Here is an 18,675-nt window from a genome sequence, read left to right as displayed (position 1 = left end):
GGAGGTTTAGGCTGGGTTCTGTATAAGCACTTTGTGACATCTGCTGATGTAAAAAAGGCTTTAAAAAACAATGTTATTGATTGATAGGATAGTAAAACCCTACGAAGACAATAGATAAAATCTACAATTAGAGAACATAAAAGCGTAATGGTAAAACACTTCTACAAAATGTAGGCTGTAATTCAATCGTAATGGTCTAATTTAGATGTCCAGCTTGGTCACTACAGCTGCGGTGGCTATAAGGTGACAATAATGCATTCTCCTCCCCTCAGCAAGCCCATGTCCTATAAAAACAGATCAATTTAACATACCCCATTAAGTTAGGATGACAGCTTGTCAGTATTGAACACCACAGTTCTTATTTCGACATGTCCCTGTTCCTCCTTATACAGCTGACACTTCTTGCACTCATTATTGCTGGAATAATGATTTATTCTAGGAAAAACTGAGTTATTTCACATATTTGTACAACATGTATGCTACTGCTTTAGTTAAATACTGATCTACACATTGCTCTTATTACATGGATGGATGTGCTTCTGTACACCACCAGGTGGCAATCGAGCTCTGTAAACGGTTAATCTGTTCTAGTACATCAATCGTCAGGCAATAAACAAGTTTTACTCTGTGTAGAAACTCCTATTTCCTCTTGGAGAACATCCTACCGATGAAAACAGGCTGCTACCAGAACTCTCCTATTCCATACTGAACAAAAAAACATCAACATCCACACATTTGCACAAAAAAAGAGAGAAGTTTATTAATCTGTCAATATACGTATATTGTTTGATTATTTTGTCAATTATAATCACGTTTTGTAACATTTTAGGTTTGTTATACTTTGGGGATATTTATAGTTGTAGACCTACTGTAAATTCATGCATGTACTGTAATTATGTCCTGTAAATTGGCATACAATACAGTCTATGACTTAGCCTGTGGTTGTTCTGTAAATAGTGGATAAGATCTGTCCTCAAAAACAATATTCTCTAAAACATAATATTTTGTACATTAATTGGGTGCAGTGACTTTTCCTTCATCCATACTCTGGTTAACCCTTGAGCAATTATTTTGAGTCCTATCATACTGCATTCGTTTGCACAGCCAGGCAACTTTAAGTGGTTTCAAGGATTAATCAAAAAACCTAAGATTGATTAAATGTAGGGTATAAACCCCGTATTAATACACAGCTGCTAGTGTAGTGTAGTAATTTAGACTTGATCCCTGAGTTTTATTTACAACCTGAGTATTGTTACATGCACACAATAACGCGATTATTGTTGATAGATTAATAAAATAGTTTGATTAAAACATGTACATGCTTTGCAAGAAGATAGATTTCCCTAATAATCCTGTTTACATGGACAAATCTGAAATCAAGCTAACTGATGGCACTCTGATGAATGCAGAAAATAGCCAATCAAAATAAACGTTCTACCACAGCAAATCAAATCAAATGTATTTATATAGCCCTTCGTACATTAGCTGATATCTCAAAGTGCTGTACAGAAACCCAGCCTAAAACCCCAAACAGCAAGCAATGCAGGTGTAGAAGCAAACATGTTCTTTTTGGGAAGCATATTTGATTCTGAATCGGACATATAAAGTTAAGTGAAAACGACTTCTACTACTCATACATTCAGTTGTTCTGAACACACTCCACTAGCACTAAAGAGGGAGGTTTGCTCAGCTCGTACTAGCACATGCGCAGAACAAATACAACGCTGGATCGCCGATTAAGGTGTTTAGATGTCCTAATAATTCGAAAGATTGCTCAGAAAACCAGGTGTTTTATTCGGTGTATGCTTACTTCAATTTTGACTTTACGCCGATTAAGACAAGCAGAGTAATGTGTTTACATGACTATTGCATAATCTGCCTGCTGCCATAATCCATTTATTATCGAATTATTAGTGTGCATGTAAATGTACTTATTGAAAATCTGCTTGCCTCAGCTCTCATTACCTGTACATGAGTGACTTTCCTAAACTTCACATCCTCATTGCCTTTTAAGCGAGTCCCAGTCCAAACCAGCTGGAGTAGGGATAACCTTTTCCCTTAACATGCTGCTCAACAAGGGCTGTTTCCTCTCATGCATAGAGGGTACTTCAAATTCATGCCTTCCTCCTGGTATAATCATAACTGCGGAATATGGTTGTATTTGCCTTACACTCATTAAAAGACACGTTTGATCTCAGATGTCTCAATGTACAGCATCAGTAAGATGCTTCGTGAAAACCTTTCATAGCATTTTGACGCTAAAACAATTGATCTGGGAGTGTGGTAAAGTTCAGTGAATTCCACCTGACATCATCTCCCAAGTCACCACTTTCTCTTGCAGTTTCAATTCATATCAAAACCTTTTTGATCAAATTAAACTATTAAAAAGCATATATTTTTCAGGAGATAGATATGAAGCTGCTACCACTGCATTTCTCTCTGGACATTGCTGTAAGCAGCAGGCATGATAACAGGTTTCTACTGCACAGCATACAGTGGCATGCAAAAGTATTCACCCCCCTTGGCATTTTTCCTATTTTGTTGCATTACAACCTGGAATTAAAATAGATTTTTTTGTGGGTTTGTATCATTTGATTTACACAACATGCCTACCACGTTGAAGACCCAAATATTTTTTCTTGTGAAACAAACAAGAAATAAGACACAAAAAAACTGAAAACTTTAGCGTGCATAACTATTCATCCCCCCAAAGTCAATACTTTGTAGAGCCACCTTTTGCAGCAATTACAGCTGCAAGTATCTTGGGGTATGTCTCTATAAGCTTGGCACATCTAGCCACTGGGATTTTTGTCCATTCTTCAAGGCAAAACTGCTCCAGCTCCTTCAAGTTGGATGGGTTCCGCTGGTGTACAACAATCTTTAAGTCATACCACAGATTCTCAATTGGATTGAGGTCTGGGCTTTGACTAGGCCATTCCAAGACATATAAATGTTTCCCCTAGCAGTATGCTTAAGGTCATGTCCTGCTGGAAGGTGATCCTCCGTCCCAGTCACAAATCTCTGGAAGACTGAAAGAGGTTTCCCTCAAGAATTTCCCTGTATTTAGCGCCATCCATCGTTCCTTCAATTCTGACCAGTTTCCCAGTACCTGCCAATGAAAAACATTGTCATCGGGGTGATGAGGTGTTGGGTTTGTGCCAGACATAGCATTTTCCTTGATTGCCAAATAGCTACATTTTAGTCTCATCTGACCAGAGTACCTTCTCCATGTTTGGGGAGTCTCCCACATGCCTTTTGGCGAACACTAAACTTGTTTGCTTATTCTTTTCTTTAAGCAATGGATATTTTCCTGGCCACTCTTCCGTAAAGCCCAGCTCTGTGGAGAGTATGGCTTAAAGTGGTCCTGTGGACAGATACTCCAATCTCTTTGTTGCCTCTGATTAATGCCCGCCTTGCCTGGTCCATTAGTTTTGGTGGGCAGCTCTCTTGGCAGGTTTGTTGCGGTGCCATATTCTTTCCATTTTTTAATAATGGATTTAATGGTGCTCCGTGGGATGTTCAAAGTTTCTGATTTTTTTTATAACCCTACCCTGATCTGTACTTCTCCACAACTTTGTACCTGACCTGTTGGAGTACTCCGTCTTCATGGCGCCCCTTGCTTAGTGGTGTTGCAGACTCTGGGGCCTTTCAGGACAGGTGTATATATACTGAGATCATGTGACACTTAAATTCATTTCACTTCAATTTGGACTATTTTGTGTATGTCCATTACATGAAATCCAAATAAATATCAATTTAAACTACAGGTTGTACTAAAACAAAATAGGAAAAACGCCAAGGGGGATGAATACTTTTGCAAGGCACTATGATATCATGCAACTCGATGGAGTCTTACAGATAGAGGTTTGGGTCAGTCAAAGGCAAGCTACTCTACCTGGCAAGGGGCCATCAAAAGTTTCAAACAAAGCAGCACCTTCACCTGCAATTTCTCTAAGGAGTTTAGTTTATTAGGATCCATATTAGCTACTGCACGTGCAGCAGCTACTCTTCCTGGGATCCACAAAACATGCACATTATAGAACAGTTGTGAGAAAATAATACAAATTGGAATTCATCTCATGTAAGTGTGCATTCCTGTTAAATCCATAAGAACCACTTTTCCTGCTGTGGTTTCCATATATAGTGCGATAGTACTTCAATCATCAATACTTAATTCAAGCACATTTTATTTCTCAGCTGAATAGACAAATCAAATTCAAAATAACATTACTGTATGTCACTGCTCCACATTTAATTCTAAATCAACATACATTTTCTTACAGTATATAAAACATAGCCAAAATGCTTCATAATACATTTCAAAGGGGCCATAGAGTGCAAATCTCTATGTACATTTGAGTTAAAAAGTATGTACAACTGTCCTGCTTCTCTCACATCCCACTATTTGAACTGGTTATCGATGAGGGTGCCTTTCATCTTGGTTGTCTTTGCCTCCAGTTCAGCCTGTTGATAGAAATACTTTTTTAAATTGTATATTAAAAAAGGCCCAGTGCAGTCAAAATGATATTTTCCCTGTGATTTGAATCATATTGTACAACAGCTGATGAAACTAACACTGTAAAGTCTAAACAAATTTAATGTGTGTTATTTCCTGATGATACAATATACACAGGACCTTCTAATCAGCAGGTTTTGCATGGGTGGAGTTTTGGCTTGGCTGGTGACATCACCAGGCGGTATACGCTTTATTATAAACTGGGCGGTTTGAGCCCTGAATGCTGATTGGCCGTGGTATATTACGGGTACAACAAAACATTTATTTGTACTGCTCTAATTACGTTTGTAATCCGTTAATAAAAGCAATAAGGCACCTCGGGGGTTTGTGATATGGCCAATATACCAGGGCTAATGGCGGTATCCAGGTACTCCGCGTTGCGCCGTGCTTAACAGCCCGTAGCTGTGGTATATTGGCCATATACCACACCCCCTCGGGTCTTAGTGCTTAAATAAACCATTAACAAAAAAGTTCAGAATCTCTGCCAAGCCATTTGTTTATTTTTTACAATTTTAATGGAAAACTATAACAGTAGGGTAGAAAAATGTTACCCAGAAATGATTTGATGGTGACAAGTTGCATTGGGCCTGTAGGGATTTTGAAAGGAACACGTAATATTTTAGCAATTATTTGTATTTCTTTGTTTTTTTTTAAGGACACTGCTTAGAAAAGGTTAGAATGGCTTTGAATTCTCTGGGTTCGCGCCAAGGCTCTGTCGCAGCCGGCCGCGACCGGGAGGTCCGTGGGGGGACGCACAATTGGCCTAGCGTCGTCCGGGTTAGGGAGGGTTTGGCCGGTAGGGATATCCTTGTCTCATCGCGCTCCAGCGACTCCTGTGGCGGGCCGGGTGCAGTGCGCGCTAAGCGAGGGGGCCAGGCAGGTGCACGGTGTTTCCTCCGACACATTGGTGCGGCTGGCTTCCGGGTTGGAGGCGCGCTGTGTTAAGCAGTGCGGCTTGGTTGGGTTGTGCTTCGGAGGACGCATGGCTTTCGACCTTCGTCTCTCCCGAGCCCGTACGGGAGTTGTAGCGATGAGACAAGATAGTAATTACTAGCGATTGGATACCACGAAAATTAGGGAGAAAAAAAAAGAAAAAAAAAGAAAGATTGGCTTTGAATTGCTTCTTACCTTATCATAATCCAAAAAACATCCATTGACAGGACGTGAAGAAGATTTGTATGTCTAATGTTTCTGCTATTGTTGTCAACTTTGAATAAGAAGCAAATTGTGATACAGGAAGTTTCGCGAGGGCACACACCAGGCTAGTTGGGTAAAAAAAAAAAAAGTCTGATTTGGAGCATTCTAAAAAGTATATTTTATTTGTGGATTTCTATTCCTTTGCTACTGCTGGTATGTAGAGTGCATTCAGAAAGTATTCAGACCCCTTCACTTTTTCCACTTTGATTCGTTACAGCCCTAATCAAAAATGGACAAAAATAATAATAATTCCCCCTCAATCTACACACTACCCTATAATGACAAGGCAAAAACTGATTCAGAAATGTTTGCAAATGTATAATACACTGCTCAAAAAAATAAAGGGAACACTTAAACACAATGTAACTCCAAGTCAATCACACTTCTGTGAAATCAAACTGTCCACTTAGGAAGCAACACTGATTGACAATACATTTCACATGCTGTTGTGCAAATGGAATAGACAAAAGGTGGAAATTATAGGCAATTAGCAAGACACCCCCAAAAAAGGAGTGATTCTGCAGGTGGTGACCACAGACCACTTCTCAGTTCCTATGCTTCCTGGCTGATGTTTTGGTCACTTTTGAATTGCTGCGGTGCTCTCACTCTAGTGTAGCATGAGACGGAGTCTACAACCCACACAAGTGGCTCAGGTAGTGCAGCTCATCCAGGATGGCACATCAATGCGAGCTGTGGCAAGAAGGTTTGCTGTGTCTGTCAGCGTAGTGTCCAGAGCATGGAGGGGCTACCAGGAGACAGGCCAGTACATCAGGAGACGTGGAGGAGGCCGTAGGAGGGCAACAACCCAGCAGCAGGACACTACTCCGCCTTTGTGCAAGGAGGATTAGGAGGGAGCACTGCCAGAGCCCTGCAAATGACCTCCAGCAGGCCACAAATGTGCATGTGTCTGCTCAAACGGTCAAAAACAGACTCCATGAGGGTGGTATGAGGGCCCGACGTCCACAGGTGGGGTTGTGCTTACAGCCCAACACCATGCAGGACGTTTGCCATTTGCCAGAGAACACCAAGATTGGCAAATTCGCCACTGGGCCCTGTGCTCTTCACAGCTGAAAGCAGGTTCACACTGAGCACATGAGCACATGTGACAGACGGACAGAGTCTGGAGACGCCGTGGAGAACGTTCTGCTGCCTGCAACATCCTCCAGCATGACCGGTTTGGCGGTGGGTCAGTCATGGTGTGGGGTGCATTTCTTTGTGGGGCCGCACAGCCCTCCATGTGCTCGCCAGAGGTAGCCTGACTGCCATTAGGTACCGAGATGAGATCCTCAGAGCCCTTGTGAGCCATATGCTGACACATGCACATTTGTGGCCTGCTGGAGGTCATTTTGCAGGGCTCTGGCAGTGCTCCCTCCTCCTGCTCAAAGGCGGAGGTAGCGGTCCTGCTGCTGGGTTGTTGCCCTCCTACGGCCTCCTCCACGTCTCCTGATGTACTGGCCTGTCTCCTGGTAGCGCCTCCATGCTCTGGACACTACGCTGACAGACACAGCAAACCTTCTTGCCACAGCTCGCATTGATGTGCCATCCTGGATGAGCTGCACTACCTGAGCCACTTGTGTGGGTTGTAGACTCCGTCTCATGCTACCACCAGAGTGAGAGCACCGCCAGCATTCAAAAGTGACCAAAACATCAGCCAGGAAGCATAGGAACTGAGAAGTGGTCTGTGGTCACCACCTGCAGAATCACTCCTTTATTGGGGGTGTCTTGCTAATTGCCTATAATTTCCACCTTTTGTCTATTCCATTTGCACAACAGCATGTGACATTTATTGTCAATCAGTGTTGCTTCCTAAGTGGACAGTTTGATTTCACAGAAGTGTGATTGACTTGGAGTTACATTGTGTTGTTTAAGTGTTCCCTTTATTTTTTTGAGCAGTGTATATCAAACCGTAAATATCACATGTACATAAGTATTCAGATCCTTTACTCAGTACTTTGTTGAAGGACCTTAGGCAGTGATTCTAGCCTTGAGTCTTTGGTATGACGCGACAAGCTTGGCACATCTGTATTTGGGGAGTTTCTCCCATTCTTCTCTGCAGATCCTCTCAAGCTCTGTCAGGTTGGATGGGGAGTATCGCTGCACAGCTATTTTCAGGTCTCTCCAGAGATGTTCGATCGGGTTCAAGTCCGGGCTCTGGCTGGGCCACTCAAGGACTTTCAGAGACTTATCCCGAAGCTACTCCTGCGATGTCTTGACTGTGTGCTTAGGGTTGTTGTCCTGTTGGAATGTGAATCTTCGCCCCAGTCTGAGGTCCTGAGCAGGATTTCATCAAGGATCTCTCTGTACTTTGCGCCAATCATATTTCCCTCAAACCTGACTAGTCTCACAGTCCCTGCCGCTGAAAATCACCCCCACAGCATGATGTTGCCACCACCATGTTCCACCGTAGGGATGGTGCCAGGTTTCCTCCAGACGTGACGCTTGGCATTCAGGTCAAAGAGCTCAATATTGGTTTTATCAGACCAATCTTGTTTCAGGTGCCTTTTGCCAAACTCCAAGCGGGCTATCATGTGCGTTTTACTTTGGATTGGCTTCTGTCTGGCCACTCTACCATGAAGGCCTTATTGTTGGAGTGCTGCAGAGATGGTTGTCCTTCTGGAAGGTTCTCCCATCTCCACAGAGGAACTCTGGAGCTGTCAGCGTTATCATCGGGTTCTTGTTCACCCTCCTGAACAAGGCCCTTCTCCCCAGATTGCTCAGTTTGGCCGGGCGGCCAGCTCTAGGAAGAGTCATGGTGGTTCCAAACTTCTTCCATTTAAGAATGATGGAGGCCACTGTTCTTGGGGACCTTCAATGCTGCAGACATGTTTTGGTACCCTTCCCCAGATCTGTGCCTCGACGCAATCCTGTCTCGGAGCTCTACGGACAATTCCTTTGACCTCATTGCTTGGGTTTTACTCTGACATGCACTGTCCACTGTGGGACCTTATATAGACAGGTGTGTGCCTTCCAAATCATGTCAAATCAATTGAATTTACCACAGGTGGACTCCAATCAAGTTGTAGAAACATCTCAAGGATGATCAATGGAAACAGGATGCACCTGAGCTTTTTCGAGTCTCGTAGTAAAGGGTCTGAATACTTATGTAAATACGTTGTTTTTTTAACAAACCTGTTTTCACTTTGTCATTATGGGGTATTGTGTAGATTGATGAGTAACACTTTTTACTTATAATCCATTTTAGAATAAGGCTGTAACGTAACAAAATGTAGAAAAAGTCAAGGGGTCTGAATAGTTTCTGAATGCACTGTATGTAATTGATATTTGGCACTAGTTGCAGGTTGAAATGTTACATGTATACCTTAAGTGTATGACCAATACATAACAGTTGTATGGTTGTGTACACTGGGTAACTGAGTCAGAAATCCTATTAAGATCACACACTGGGATCAGGATAAAGCTCAAACACTTGACAGGAATGGAATTGGAATCCTCACCAGCTCTTGTAGTCTCTTCTTGCTCATCCCCTTCCTTTCCAACTGCTTCTCAATCACTTTAGCATTCTGGGCATACGAGTCAGCAATTTCTCTCTGAAGATGAAACAAACAATAATATGTATTGTATAATCATCTCTACTGTTTCTGAGCACATGTTCATCCAGCAACATCATTTTAGGGTTGGGAAAATTACTTGCATATAATCTTCAGGCTGAAGATTTAATTAAACAATTCATAATTTAATCTTCAACACAAACACAAGAAACACCATAACTGCAAACCTACCGCCTCAATTTCCTCTTCCTCCTCATCAACGGTAGACACGGTGACAGAGCTGAATTTCCCCATGTCTTTGGTCCTTTTTGTCATCATTACCTGGAATAAGGATGAATTTAAAAAAAACTCTAAACGCAAGGAAAGGAACATTTGTATCTGATTTTTCCTCATTGAAGTTATAGCTGTTGGGCTATTAATGAAGCCTGGGACCATAAATGGGATTTCATGTCCTTTTTGTCTGCTCAGAAATACTGACTGACAGCACAATGGACAAATTTTACACACTAAGCCTTTACACTTTTCGGACCAATCATGTAATAAAAAAGCAATTACTGGGCCTCCCGAGTAGCGCAGCGATCTAAGGTACTGCATTGCAGTGCTAGAAGCGTTACTACAGACCCGGGTTCATTCCCAACCGGCCGTGGCCTGGGACTCCCATAGGATGGCCCACAATTGGCCCAGTGTCGTCCGGGTTAGGGTAGGGCTTGGCTGGGGATGCTTTACTTGGCTTGTCGCGCACTAGCGACTCTGTGGCGGGACGGGTGCCAGCAGGCTGACCCTGGTCGCCAGTTGGGCAGTTTGTTCTCCGACACATTGGTGCGGCTGGCTTCCGGGTTAAGCTGGTGGGTGTTAAGGAGCGCGGTTAGGCGGGTCATGTTTCGGAGGACGCATGACTCCACCTTCGCTTCTCCGGAATCTGTTGGGGAGTTGCAGCAATGAAACAAGATCGAAATTGGGAAGAAAATAAAAAAATATACTATTACTGTGTAATGAATGCAAATTATTAGTTTAACTACAAAACTGAAAATCTGAGGAAACGTGTCACATACCCTGACTTTTTTAGGAGCCTCTGGCTTTTGACTGTAGACACTGGTATTCCCAATCCCAAGGCCAAACTTGACAACAGCTCCATCAACGATGAATGTAACTGGAGTATTCTTAATTTGGTGTTGATAGAAAAGAAGTAGGCCACACCTGTTCAGAAAGACACAGAACAAAAGAAGACAGGTCAGCCAGTCCATTTTGAAATGTAACATTTGTATTCTTTTCTATTCACTTGAGTTTACTCTTCCATTTTCTTAAAGTTTTTTGTGTTATATTTATAATTGTGGCTGAGAACTGAGGAGCGGTTCATAGAGGCTTTGGATGAGGACCAAAGACCAGGAGAGAAGAAAAGGTTACATAAAATGTAACTGAACAATAGTTATAAATAATTTTACAGCATAAAACAATTATATTAGTCTCAAAGTTGATTAAGAGTAGGCTATTTGACCTACAGTTCAACTGTGAGACCTAAAAATCAAACTTACTTTCCACATTTCTTGCGATACTGCCTTTCAATCCCCTCTGCCCTGTGATGAAAAAAACAATACCAATCTGCATACGTTTCATATTTTGGGCATTTTTTCAGTAACACATTTACCAACCGAAATTAAGTTGCCAAATACCACAAAGCAATTTTCACATTTGAGATCAAACTGATGAATAATGATAGATGGGTGGTGTGGAAGGCTCATCAGCATGATATTTAGATAGTAGACCAAGATGAGCAGTGAATTTCTTAGTACCTTTTTATGTAAACATTCTCATCGTCTTCTACATTACAGAACTTATGTGCATGTTTGGCAGCATCTATTACTCTTGCTTTGTCTCGTGGCCGCATCGGTAGTTTCTCCAGTTGACAGTCTGTAAAATCAAGGGGAAATAACATGATGGCATGTCAGTTTCGTGTCCTAATACAACATTTGACAAGTCTGCAAAAACAGGCTGTATTTTCTCTAAGGTAGCTCAATATTGTGAAACCATAAGTTTCCATAAGTTCTCTATGGTTAAACAAGACAATATAAAAAACCTGAAACAACCTTCTTATTCACCTCCACTTTATAGCTGGGCAATAGGCATCCTAAATAACCCGACACATTGTCTGCTTATTCAATACTCACGGGAAATAACATTACACCCTGTAAACAGCGCGTGATACTGATGGTTTGAGGTCAAAGAAAATAGATGCACTAAAGGCTGTGGTGTGATGAAATACTTGAAAGCTTTCTCCTGTCTATGTAATTGACTGTGAAAATCCGCAATGTAACTTCACAGACTCTTATCAGCCTGTGTAACACATTGGCCGAGGTAACTACTGTTGGCTAGTGCTAAGCTAACATTTGTGGTGGTGGTGGTAGCAGCTAAGTTACCTAGTTAGTTACCTACCTACCTAGGGCCACGTTTACCCGGAAAGCTAGCTAGCGCTCTCTCTATGACATGTTATTCTTGATTAACTAGTTAGCTATAGATCAAATACAGAACTTCCTTAACACATTTTGAATACTAGAGCTAGCCAACGTTTGCTAACTACTATGGCTAGCTAGATAACTGCTAACTAGTTAGCTACTCACCGAGAACCAACACCATTTGCCCGCACAGACAATAATAAACATGAAGAGGCTTTTCTCCGTCATCGTATTCCTCTCGATCTCGGGTGTCTGAACAAACAACACTTCGTGAGACGACTTTCGGCATTGTTCCTAAAGTTAGCTACTTGAAATTGGGCAAACGGGGTAAGCAAAAAGTCAATAGACAAAAAACGTTTTGCTTTATCTAAAAAAAAACTAAAAAAAACGTTTTGCTTTATATGCTGCTAGCTTGTCGATTAATGATTACGTAGACAATAGTACGTCATATAAAAGCGTATATAAGGCGTATATAAAACGTTTCTTGTCCAGCACTCCCGATAGGTGGCGGTGTTGAAGTAAAAATAACAACCTTTTTTTTTATCGCTTTGGTACTATGTACGTGGTACATTTTCACAACTTTTAGTATAAAACTCCAAACTGGTCACACTTGTAACGCAGCCAGTCTTTCATTCAAAATCTGTCATTCATTTGGATTGTAAACACCTCTCACCACACAACAATTGATTCAACATAAGTTTATTGTGAAATGTAATGAATGGTTTTGGTGATTAAACCAATACACAACATAATGTGTTTCCTTAGAAGTGCTGAAATATGCTAGTACTGTAAATTACACATTCTTCAAATTGTTTTAACCAGGCAAATCAGTTAAGAACAAATTCTTATTTACAATGATGGCCTACCCAGCCAAACCTGGACGACACTGGGCCAATTGTGCACTGTCCTATGGGACTCCCAATCATAGCCAGATGTGATACAGGCTGGATTCAAACCAGGTACTGTAGTGATGCCTCTTGCACTGAGATGCAGTGCCTTTGACCACTGCGCCACTCAGGAGCCCATTAGTCAATACACTTACATTGCCCAACAAAATTGACAGTAAATCTATAATTTCCATAATATCTATTCAATGTGTCATCAAAGGTGTGATCAATGAAAACAGTCTCTACAATCATTCATGAGAAAAAAACATACTTTTCCAGATGTAATTGCAACATAGGTGTACTGTCTGTAATCAAATGTAAGAAAATATATGAAACAAATGAAATTAATGAAAATAAAACATAACATTTAACACTCATTAATTTTCATCAAGCCTGTCTTGAGCATTTGGCCATAAATTCTCATCCACATCACAGGGAATGTCTTCCTTGTTCACACACCGCAGGAAAAACCTTATGGCATGACAAATCCAAGCTTGACATTGGTCTGCAATGATGTCATCGCATGCCTCATCCATGGCCAGGAGGGTGGAACCACAACATCTTCCTACCAGACCATTTTCAGAGATAGCTGCACACATGGAGATGTTTCCCCCACGTTGTCCAGGCACTTTGACGGTTACACATTGGTCGATGAGGTTCCGCCCATGGCACCGAGTTTTGGCAGGGTTGAAGCCTGCTTCATCAACAAAGATATACTTGTGATGGTTCACAGCAGTATCAAGCACCATCACCCTCTAAAGATATATTTTGGTTAGTTATTTTTACAGTATAGTTCTAATAGGATATTGTGAGGTAGCATGAACATCAAATAGTAACAGTAATACAGTATATAGTGCTGTACCTGAACATAATCGGCCCGCAGTTGTTTCACCTGGTTGTTGTTTCTCTCAAAAGGCGAGGAGTCATCATGCCAGGTAGTCCTGAGGCATGGTCCTAGGGCTCAGGTCCTCCGAGAGAGAGAAAGAGAGAGAGAGAGAGAGAAAGAAAAAGAGAATTAGAGAGAGCATACTTAAATTCACACAGGACACCGGATAAAACAGGAGAAATACTCCAGATATAACAGACTGACCCTAGCCCCCCGACACATACAGTAAACTACTGCAGCATAAATACTGGAGGCTGAGACAGGAGAGGTTAGTACAAACCTGTTTTGTGTGCCCTTAGGCCCATACTCCACTACCACATATCTACAACGAAAAATCCATGTGTACGTGTGTATAGTGCGTATGTTATCGTGTGTGCATGCATGTGTCTGTGCCTGTTTGTTACTTCACAGTCCCCGCTGTTCCATAAGGTGTATTTTTATCAGACAGAGGGACCACAATGGAAATAAGTCTCAGACTTTATTGTGATATCTCGATGATTTTACTAATGTGCATGTAAGGCTTTTTCACGTTTTATGTGTGCTTGGTTTTTTAGTTTTTTTAATGGTCGATTTAATAAACTCAACTAAAAAATGGAGCTCAGATACCAGCCAATTTAAAAAAAATATATATACTGTATATATACTGTATATGGTGACCAATTGTAGTTACCACTGTGAAATCAATTAGCAACAATGAGTAGTCATTATGTATGGTTATCATACATGTAATTTAGATGTTTATACTTTACAAACACAAACACATTTTATTTCTGTAGTTTTCAAAATCCATATACAGTTTAAGCCGGAAGTTTACATACATTTAGGTTCAAATCAAATCAAAAAATATTTTATTTGTCAAATACACTTGGTTAGCAGATGTTAATACGAGTGTAGCGAAATGCTTGTGCTTCTAGTTCCGACAATACAGTAATAACCAACGAGTAATCTAACCTAACAATTCCACAACTACTACCTTATACACACAAGTGTAAAGGGATACAGAATATGTACATAAAGATATATGAATGAGTGATGGTACAGAACGGCATAGGCAAGATGCAGTAGATGGTATTGAGTACAGTATATACATATGAGATGAGTAATGTAGGGTATGTAAACATAAAAGTGCATAGTTTAAAGTGGCTAGTGATACATGTATTACATAAAGATGGCAAGATGCAGTAGATGATATAGAGTACAGTATATACATATACATTATATTAAGTGGCATTGTTTAAAGTGGCTAGTGATACATTTTTGATCAATTTCCATAAATTTCCATTATTAAAGTGAACTGGAGTTGAGTCAGTATGTTGGCAGCAGCCACTCAATGTTAGTGGTGGCTGTTAAACAGTCTGATGACCTTGAGATAGAAGCTGTTTTTCAGTCTCTCGGTCCCTGCTTTGATGCACCTGTACTGACCTCGCCTTCTGGATGATAGCGGGGTGAACAGGCAGTGGCTAGGGTGGTTGTTGTCCTTGATGATCTTTATGGCCTTCCTGTGACATCGGGTGGTGTAGGTGTCCTGGAGGGCAGGTAGTTTGCCCCCGGTGATGCGTTGTGCAGACCTCACTACCCTCTGGGAGCCTTATGGTTGTGGGCGGAGCAGTTGCCGTACCAGGCGGTGATACAGCCCGACAGGATGCTCTCGATTGTGCATCTGTAGAAGTTTGTGAGTGCTTTTGGTGATGAGCCAATTTCATCAGCCTCCTGAGTTGAAGAGGCGCTGCTGCGCCTTCTTCACAACGCTGTCTGTGTGGTGGGACCAATTCAGTTTGTCCGTAGTGGTACGCCGAGGAACTTAAAACTTACTACCCTCTCCACTACTGTCCCGTCGATGTGGATAGGGGTGCTCCCTCAGCTGTTTCCTGAAGTCCAACATAATCTCCTTTGTTTTGTTGACGTTGAGTGTGAGGTTATTTCCTGACACCACACTCGAGGGCCTTCACCTCCTCCCTGTAGGCCGTCTCGTCGTTGTTGGTAATTAAGCCTACCACTGTAGTGTCCTCTGCAAACTTGATGATTGAGTTGGAGGCGTGCATGCCACGCATTCGTGGGTGAACAGGGAGTACAGAGAGAGGGCTCAGAAACGCACCTTGTGGGGCCCCAGTGTTGAGGATCAGCGGGTGGAGATGTTGTTACCTACCCTCAGCACACTGGGGGCGGCACGTCAGGAAGTCCAGGACCCAGTTGCACAGGGCGGGGTCGAGACCCAGGGTCTCGAGCTTGATGACGGTTTGGAGGGTACTATGGTGTTAAATGCTGAGCTGTAGTCAATGAACAGTATTCTCACATAGGTATTCCTCTTGTCCAGATGGGTTAGGCAGTGTGCAGTGTGGTTGCGATTGCGTTGTCTGTGGACCTATTGGGGCGGTAAGCAAATTGGAGTGGGTCTAGGTGTCAGGTAGGGTGGAGGTGATATGGTCCTTGACTAGTCTCTTCAAAGCAATTCATGATGACGGAGCAGTGAGTGCTACGGGGCGGTAGTCGTTTAGCTCAGTTACCTTAGCTTTCTTGGGAACAGGAACAATGGTGGCCCTCTTGAAGCATGTGGGAACAGCAGACTGGGATAAGGATTGATTGATATGTCCGTAAACACACCAGCCAGCTGGTCTGCGCATGCTCTGAGGATGCGGCTGGGATTGCCGTATGGGCCTGCAGCCTTGCGAGGGTTAACACGTTTAAATGTTTTACTCACTTCGGCTGCAGTGAAGGAGAGTCCGCAGGTTTTGGTAGCGGGCCGTATTGTCCTCAAAGCGAGCAAAGAAGTTATTTAGTCTCTCTGGGAGCAAGACATCCTGGTCCGCGACGGGGCTGGTTTTCTTTTTGTAATTCGTGATTGACTGTAGACCCTGCCACATACCTCTTGTGTCTGAGCCGTTGAATTGCAACTCTACTTTGTCTCTATACTGACGCTTAGCTTGTTTGATTGCCTTGCAGAGGGAATAGCTACACTGTTTGTATTCGGTCATGTTTCCGGTCACCTTGCCCTGGTTAAAAGCAGTGGTTCGTGCTTTCAGTTTCGGCGAATGCTGCCATCAATCCACGGTTTCTGGTTTGGGAATGTTTTAAATGTTGTTGTGCGGCTCCTGACAGACGGGCGGCTTTGAAGGCTCAGGACAGACGGGCGGCTTTGAAGGCTCAGGACAGACGGGCGGCTTTGAAGGCTCAGGACAGACAGGCAGTTCAGACGGCGCTGGGCAGACGGATAGCGCAGATGGCACTGGGCAGACGGGCAGTGCAGGCGGCACTGGGCAGACGGGCAGTGCAGGCGGAACTGGGCAGACGGGCAGTGCAGGCGGAACTGGGCAGACGGCAGACTCTGGCCGGCTGAGGCGCACAGTAGGCCTAGTGCGTGGTGCCGGAACTGGAGGTACTGGGCTGGAGACACGCACCACAGGGAGAGTGAGTGGAGGAGGAACAGGGCTCTGSWYACGCACAGGAAGCCTGGTGCGTGGTGTAGGCACTGGTGGTACTGGGCTGGGGCGGGGAGGTGGCGCCGGATATACCGGACCGTGCAGGCGTACTGGCTCCCTTGAGCACCGAGCCTGCCCAACCTTACCTGGTTGATTGCTCCCCGTAGCCCGACCAGTGCGGGGAGGTGGAATAACCCGCACTGGGCTGTGTTGGCGAACCGGGGACACCATGCGTAAGGCTGGTGCCATGTATGCCGGCCCGAGGAGACGCACTGGAGACCAGACGCGTTGAGCCGGCTTCATGGCASCTGGCTCAATGCTCAATCTAGCCRGGRCAGTGCGGGGAGGTGGAATAACCCGCACCGGGCTAAGCACACGTACAGGAGACACCGTGCGCTTTACCGCATAACACGGTGTCTGCCCGTACTTTCGCTCTCCACGGTAAGCTCGGGGAGTTGGCAAGTCTCTTACCTGCCCTCGCCACACTCCCTTGTAGCCCCCCCCCAATAATTTTTTGGGGCTGACTCACAGGCTTCCTACCGCGTCGTCGTGCTGCCTCCATTCACCGGTATCCCTCCTCACACTGCTCCAGAGTATCCCAGGCGGGCTCCGCCATTCTCCTTGGGTCGATCGCCCACCTGTCGATCTCCTCCCACGTAGTGTAATCCAGACTCTGCTCCTGCTGCCGCTGCCTGTTACCCCGCTGCTTGGTCCTTGGTTGGTGGATGATTCTGTAACGCTCGTCCTCCTCCTCGTCTGAGGATGAGCAAGGATCGGACCAATATGCAGCGTGGGTTGAATACATAATGATTTATTTGCAAAAGACGAACACGAAGAACACTTGACAAAATACAAAATAACAAAACGACGTGAACAGACCTGTACTTGAGAACATAAAACAAGAACGCACGAACAGGAACGTATACACGTATACACGAACGAACGAACGAACGAACAAAACAGTCCCGTGTGGCACAAACACTGACACAGGAACAATCACCCACAAACAAACAGTGAGAACGGCCTACCTTAATATGGTTCTCAATCAGAGGAAACGTAAAACACCTGCCCCTGATTGAGAACCATATCAGGCTAATTGAAAATGAACCCAACATAGAAACACATAACATAGAATGCCCACCCAGCTCACGTCTTGACCAACTAAACAAAGACAAAACAAAGGAAATAAGGTCAGGAACGTGACAATATGAAAGGTATTTCTAGATTAAACCCTGATTAGGTTTGGTGAAAAATCAAGGCAAAGGGTGGCTGCTTTGAACAATCTCAAATATAAAATATATTTTGATTTATTTAACACTTTTTGGGTTATTACATGATTCCATTTGTGTTATTCTACAATGTATAAAATAGTAAACATAAAGAAAAACCCTTGAATGAGTAGGTGTGTTGAAACTTTTGACTGGTACTGTACATATGAAATGAGTAAATAAGTATGTAAACATTATTAAAAAGTGACTAGTGTCCCATTATTAATGTGACCAGTGATTCCATGTCTATGTATATCCTTTTGGCCTTCCTGTGACATTGGGTGCTCTAGGTGTCCTGGAGGGCAGGCAGTGAGCCCCCGGTGATGCGTTGGGCAGACTGGACCACCCTCTGGAGAGCCCTGCTGTTGCGGGCGGTGCAGTTCCCGTACCAGGCCGTGATACAGCCCAACAGGATGTTCTCAATTGTGCATCTGTAAAAGTTTGTGAGGGTCTTCGGGGCCAAGGCAAATTTCTTCAGCCTCCTGAGGATGAAGAGGCGCTGTTGCGTCACCTTCACCACACTGTCTGTGTGGGTGGACCATTTTA

The 18,675-nt window shown here is 43.4% G+C and overlaps 1 protein-coding gene across 1 annotated transcript; it reads right to left on the bottom strand.

Annotated features, from left to right (window-relative positions):
- Positions 1–4,170: 4,170 nt before the first annotated feature.
- Positions 4,171–12,095, bottom strand: steep1 (STING1 ER exit protein 1). Its single transcript, XM_024013502.2, has 7 exons — positions 11,838–12,095; positions 11,013–11,130; positions 10,755–10,796; positions 10,275–10,419; positions 9,454–9,543; positions 9,169–9,261; positions 4,171–4,464 (listed from the first exon to the last, which is right to left on the bottom strand). The coding sequence occupies exons 1-7, from the start codon at positions 11,959–11,961 to the stop codon at positions 4,402–4,404; spliced, it is 675 nt and encodes a 224-aa protein (XP_023869270.1). The 5' UTR covers positions 11,962–12,095; the 3' UTR covers positions 4,171–4,401.
- Between the last annotated feature and the right edge of the window lie 6,580 nt (positions 12,096–18,675).

This window comes from Salvelinus sp. IW2-2015, linkage group LG20 (assembly GCF_002910315.2).
Source record: "Salvelinus sp. IW2-2015 linkage group LG20, ASM291031v2, whole genome shotgun sequence".
NCBI lineage: Eukaryota > Metazoa > Chordata > Actinopteri > Salmoniformes > Salmonidae > Salvelinus > Salvelinus sp. IW2-2015.
This window is presented reverse-complemented; position numbering and strand designations above follow the sequence as displayed.

Coding starts and splice junctions, on each gene's coding strand:
- steep1 (XM_024013502.2), bottom strand. CDS start 11,961: ATGCCGAAAGTCGTCTCACGAAGTGTTGTTTGTTCAGACACCCGAGAT. Junction 10,797..11,012: donor GAGAATGTTTACATAAAAAG/GTACTAAGAAAT, acceptor TTTTCATCACAG/GGCAGAGGGGATTGAAAGGC. Junction 10,420..10,754: donor TATCGCAAGAAATGTGGAAA/GTAAGTTTGATT, acceptor CTTTCTGAACAG/GTGTGGCCTACTTCTTTTCT.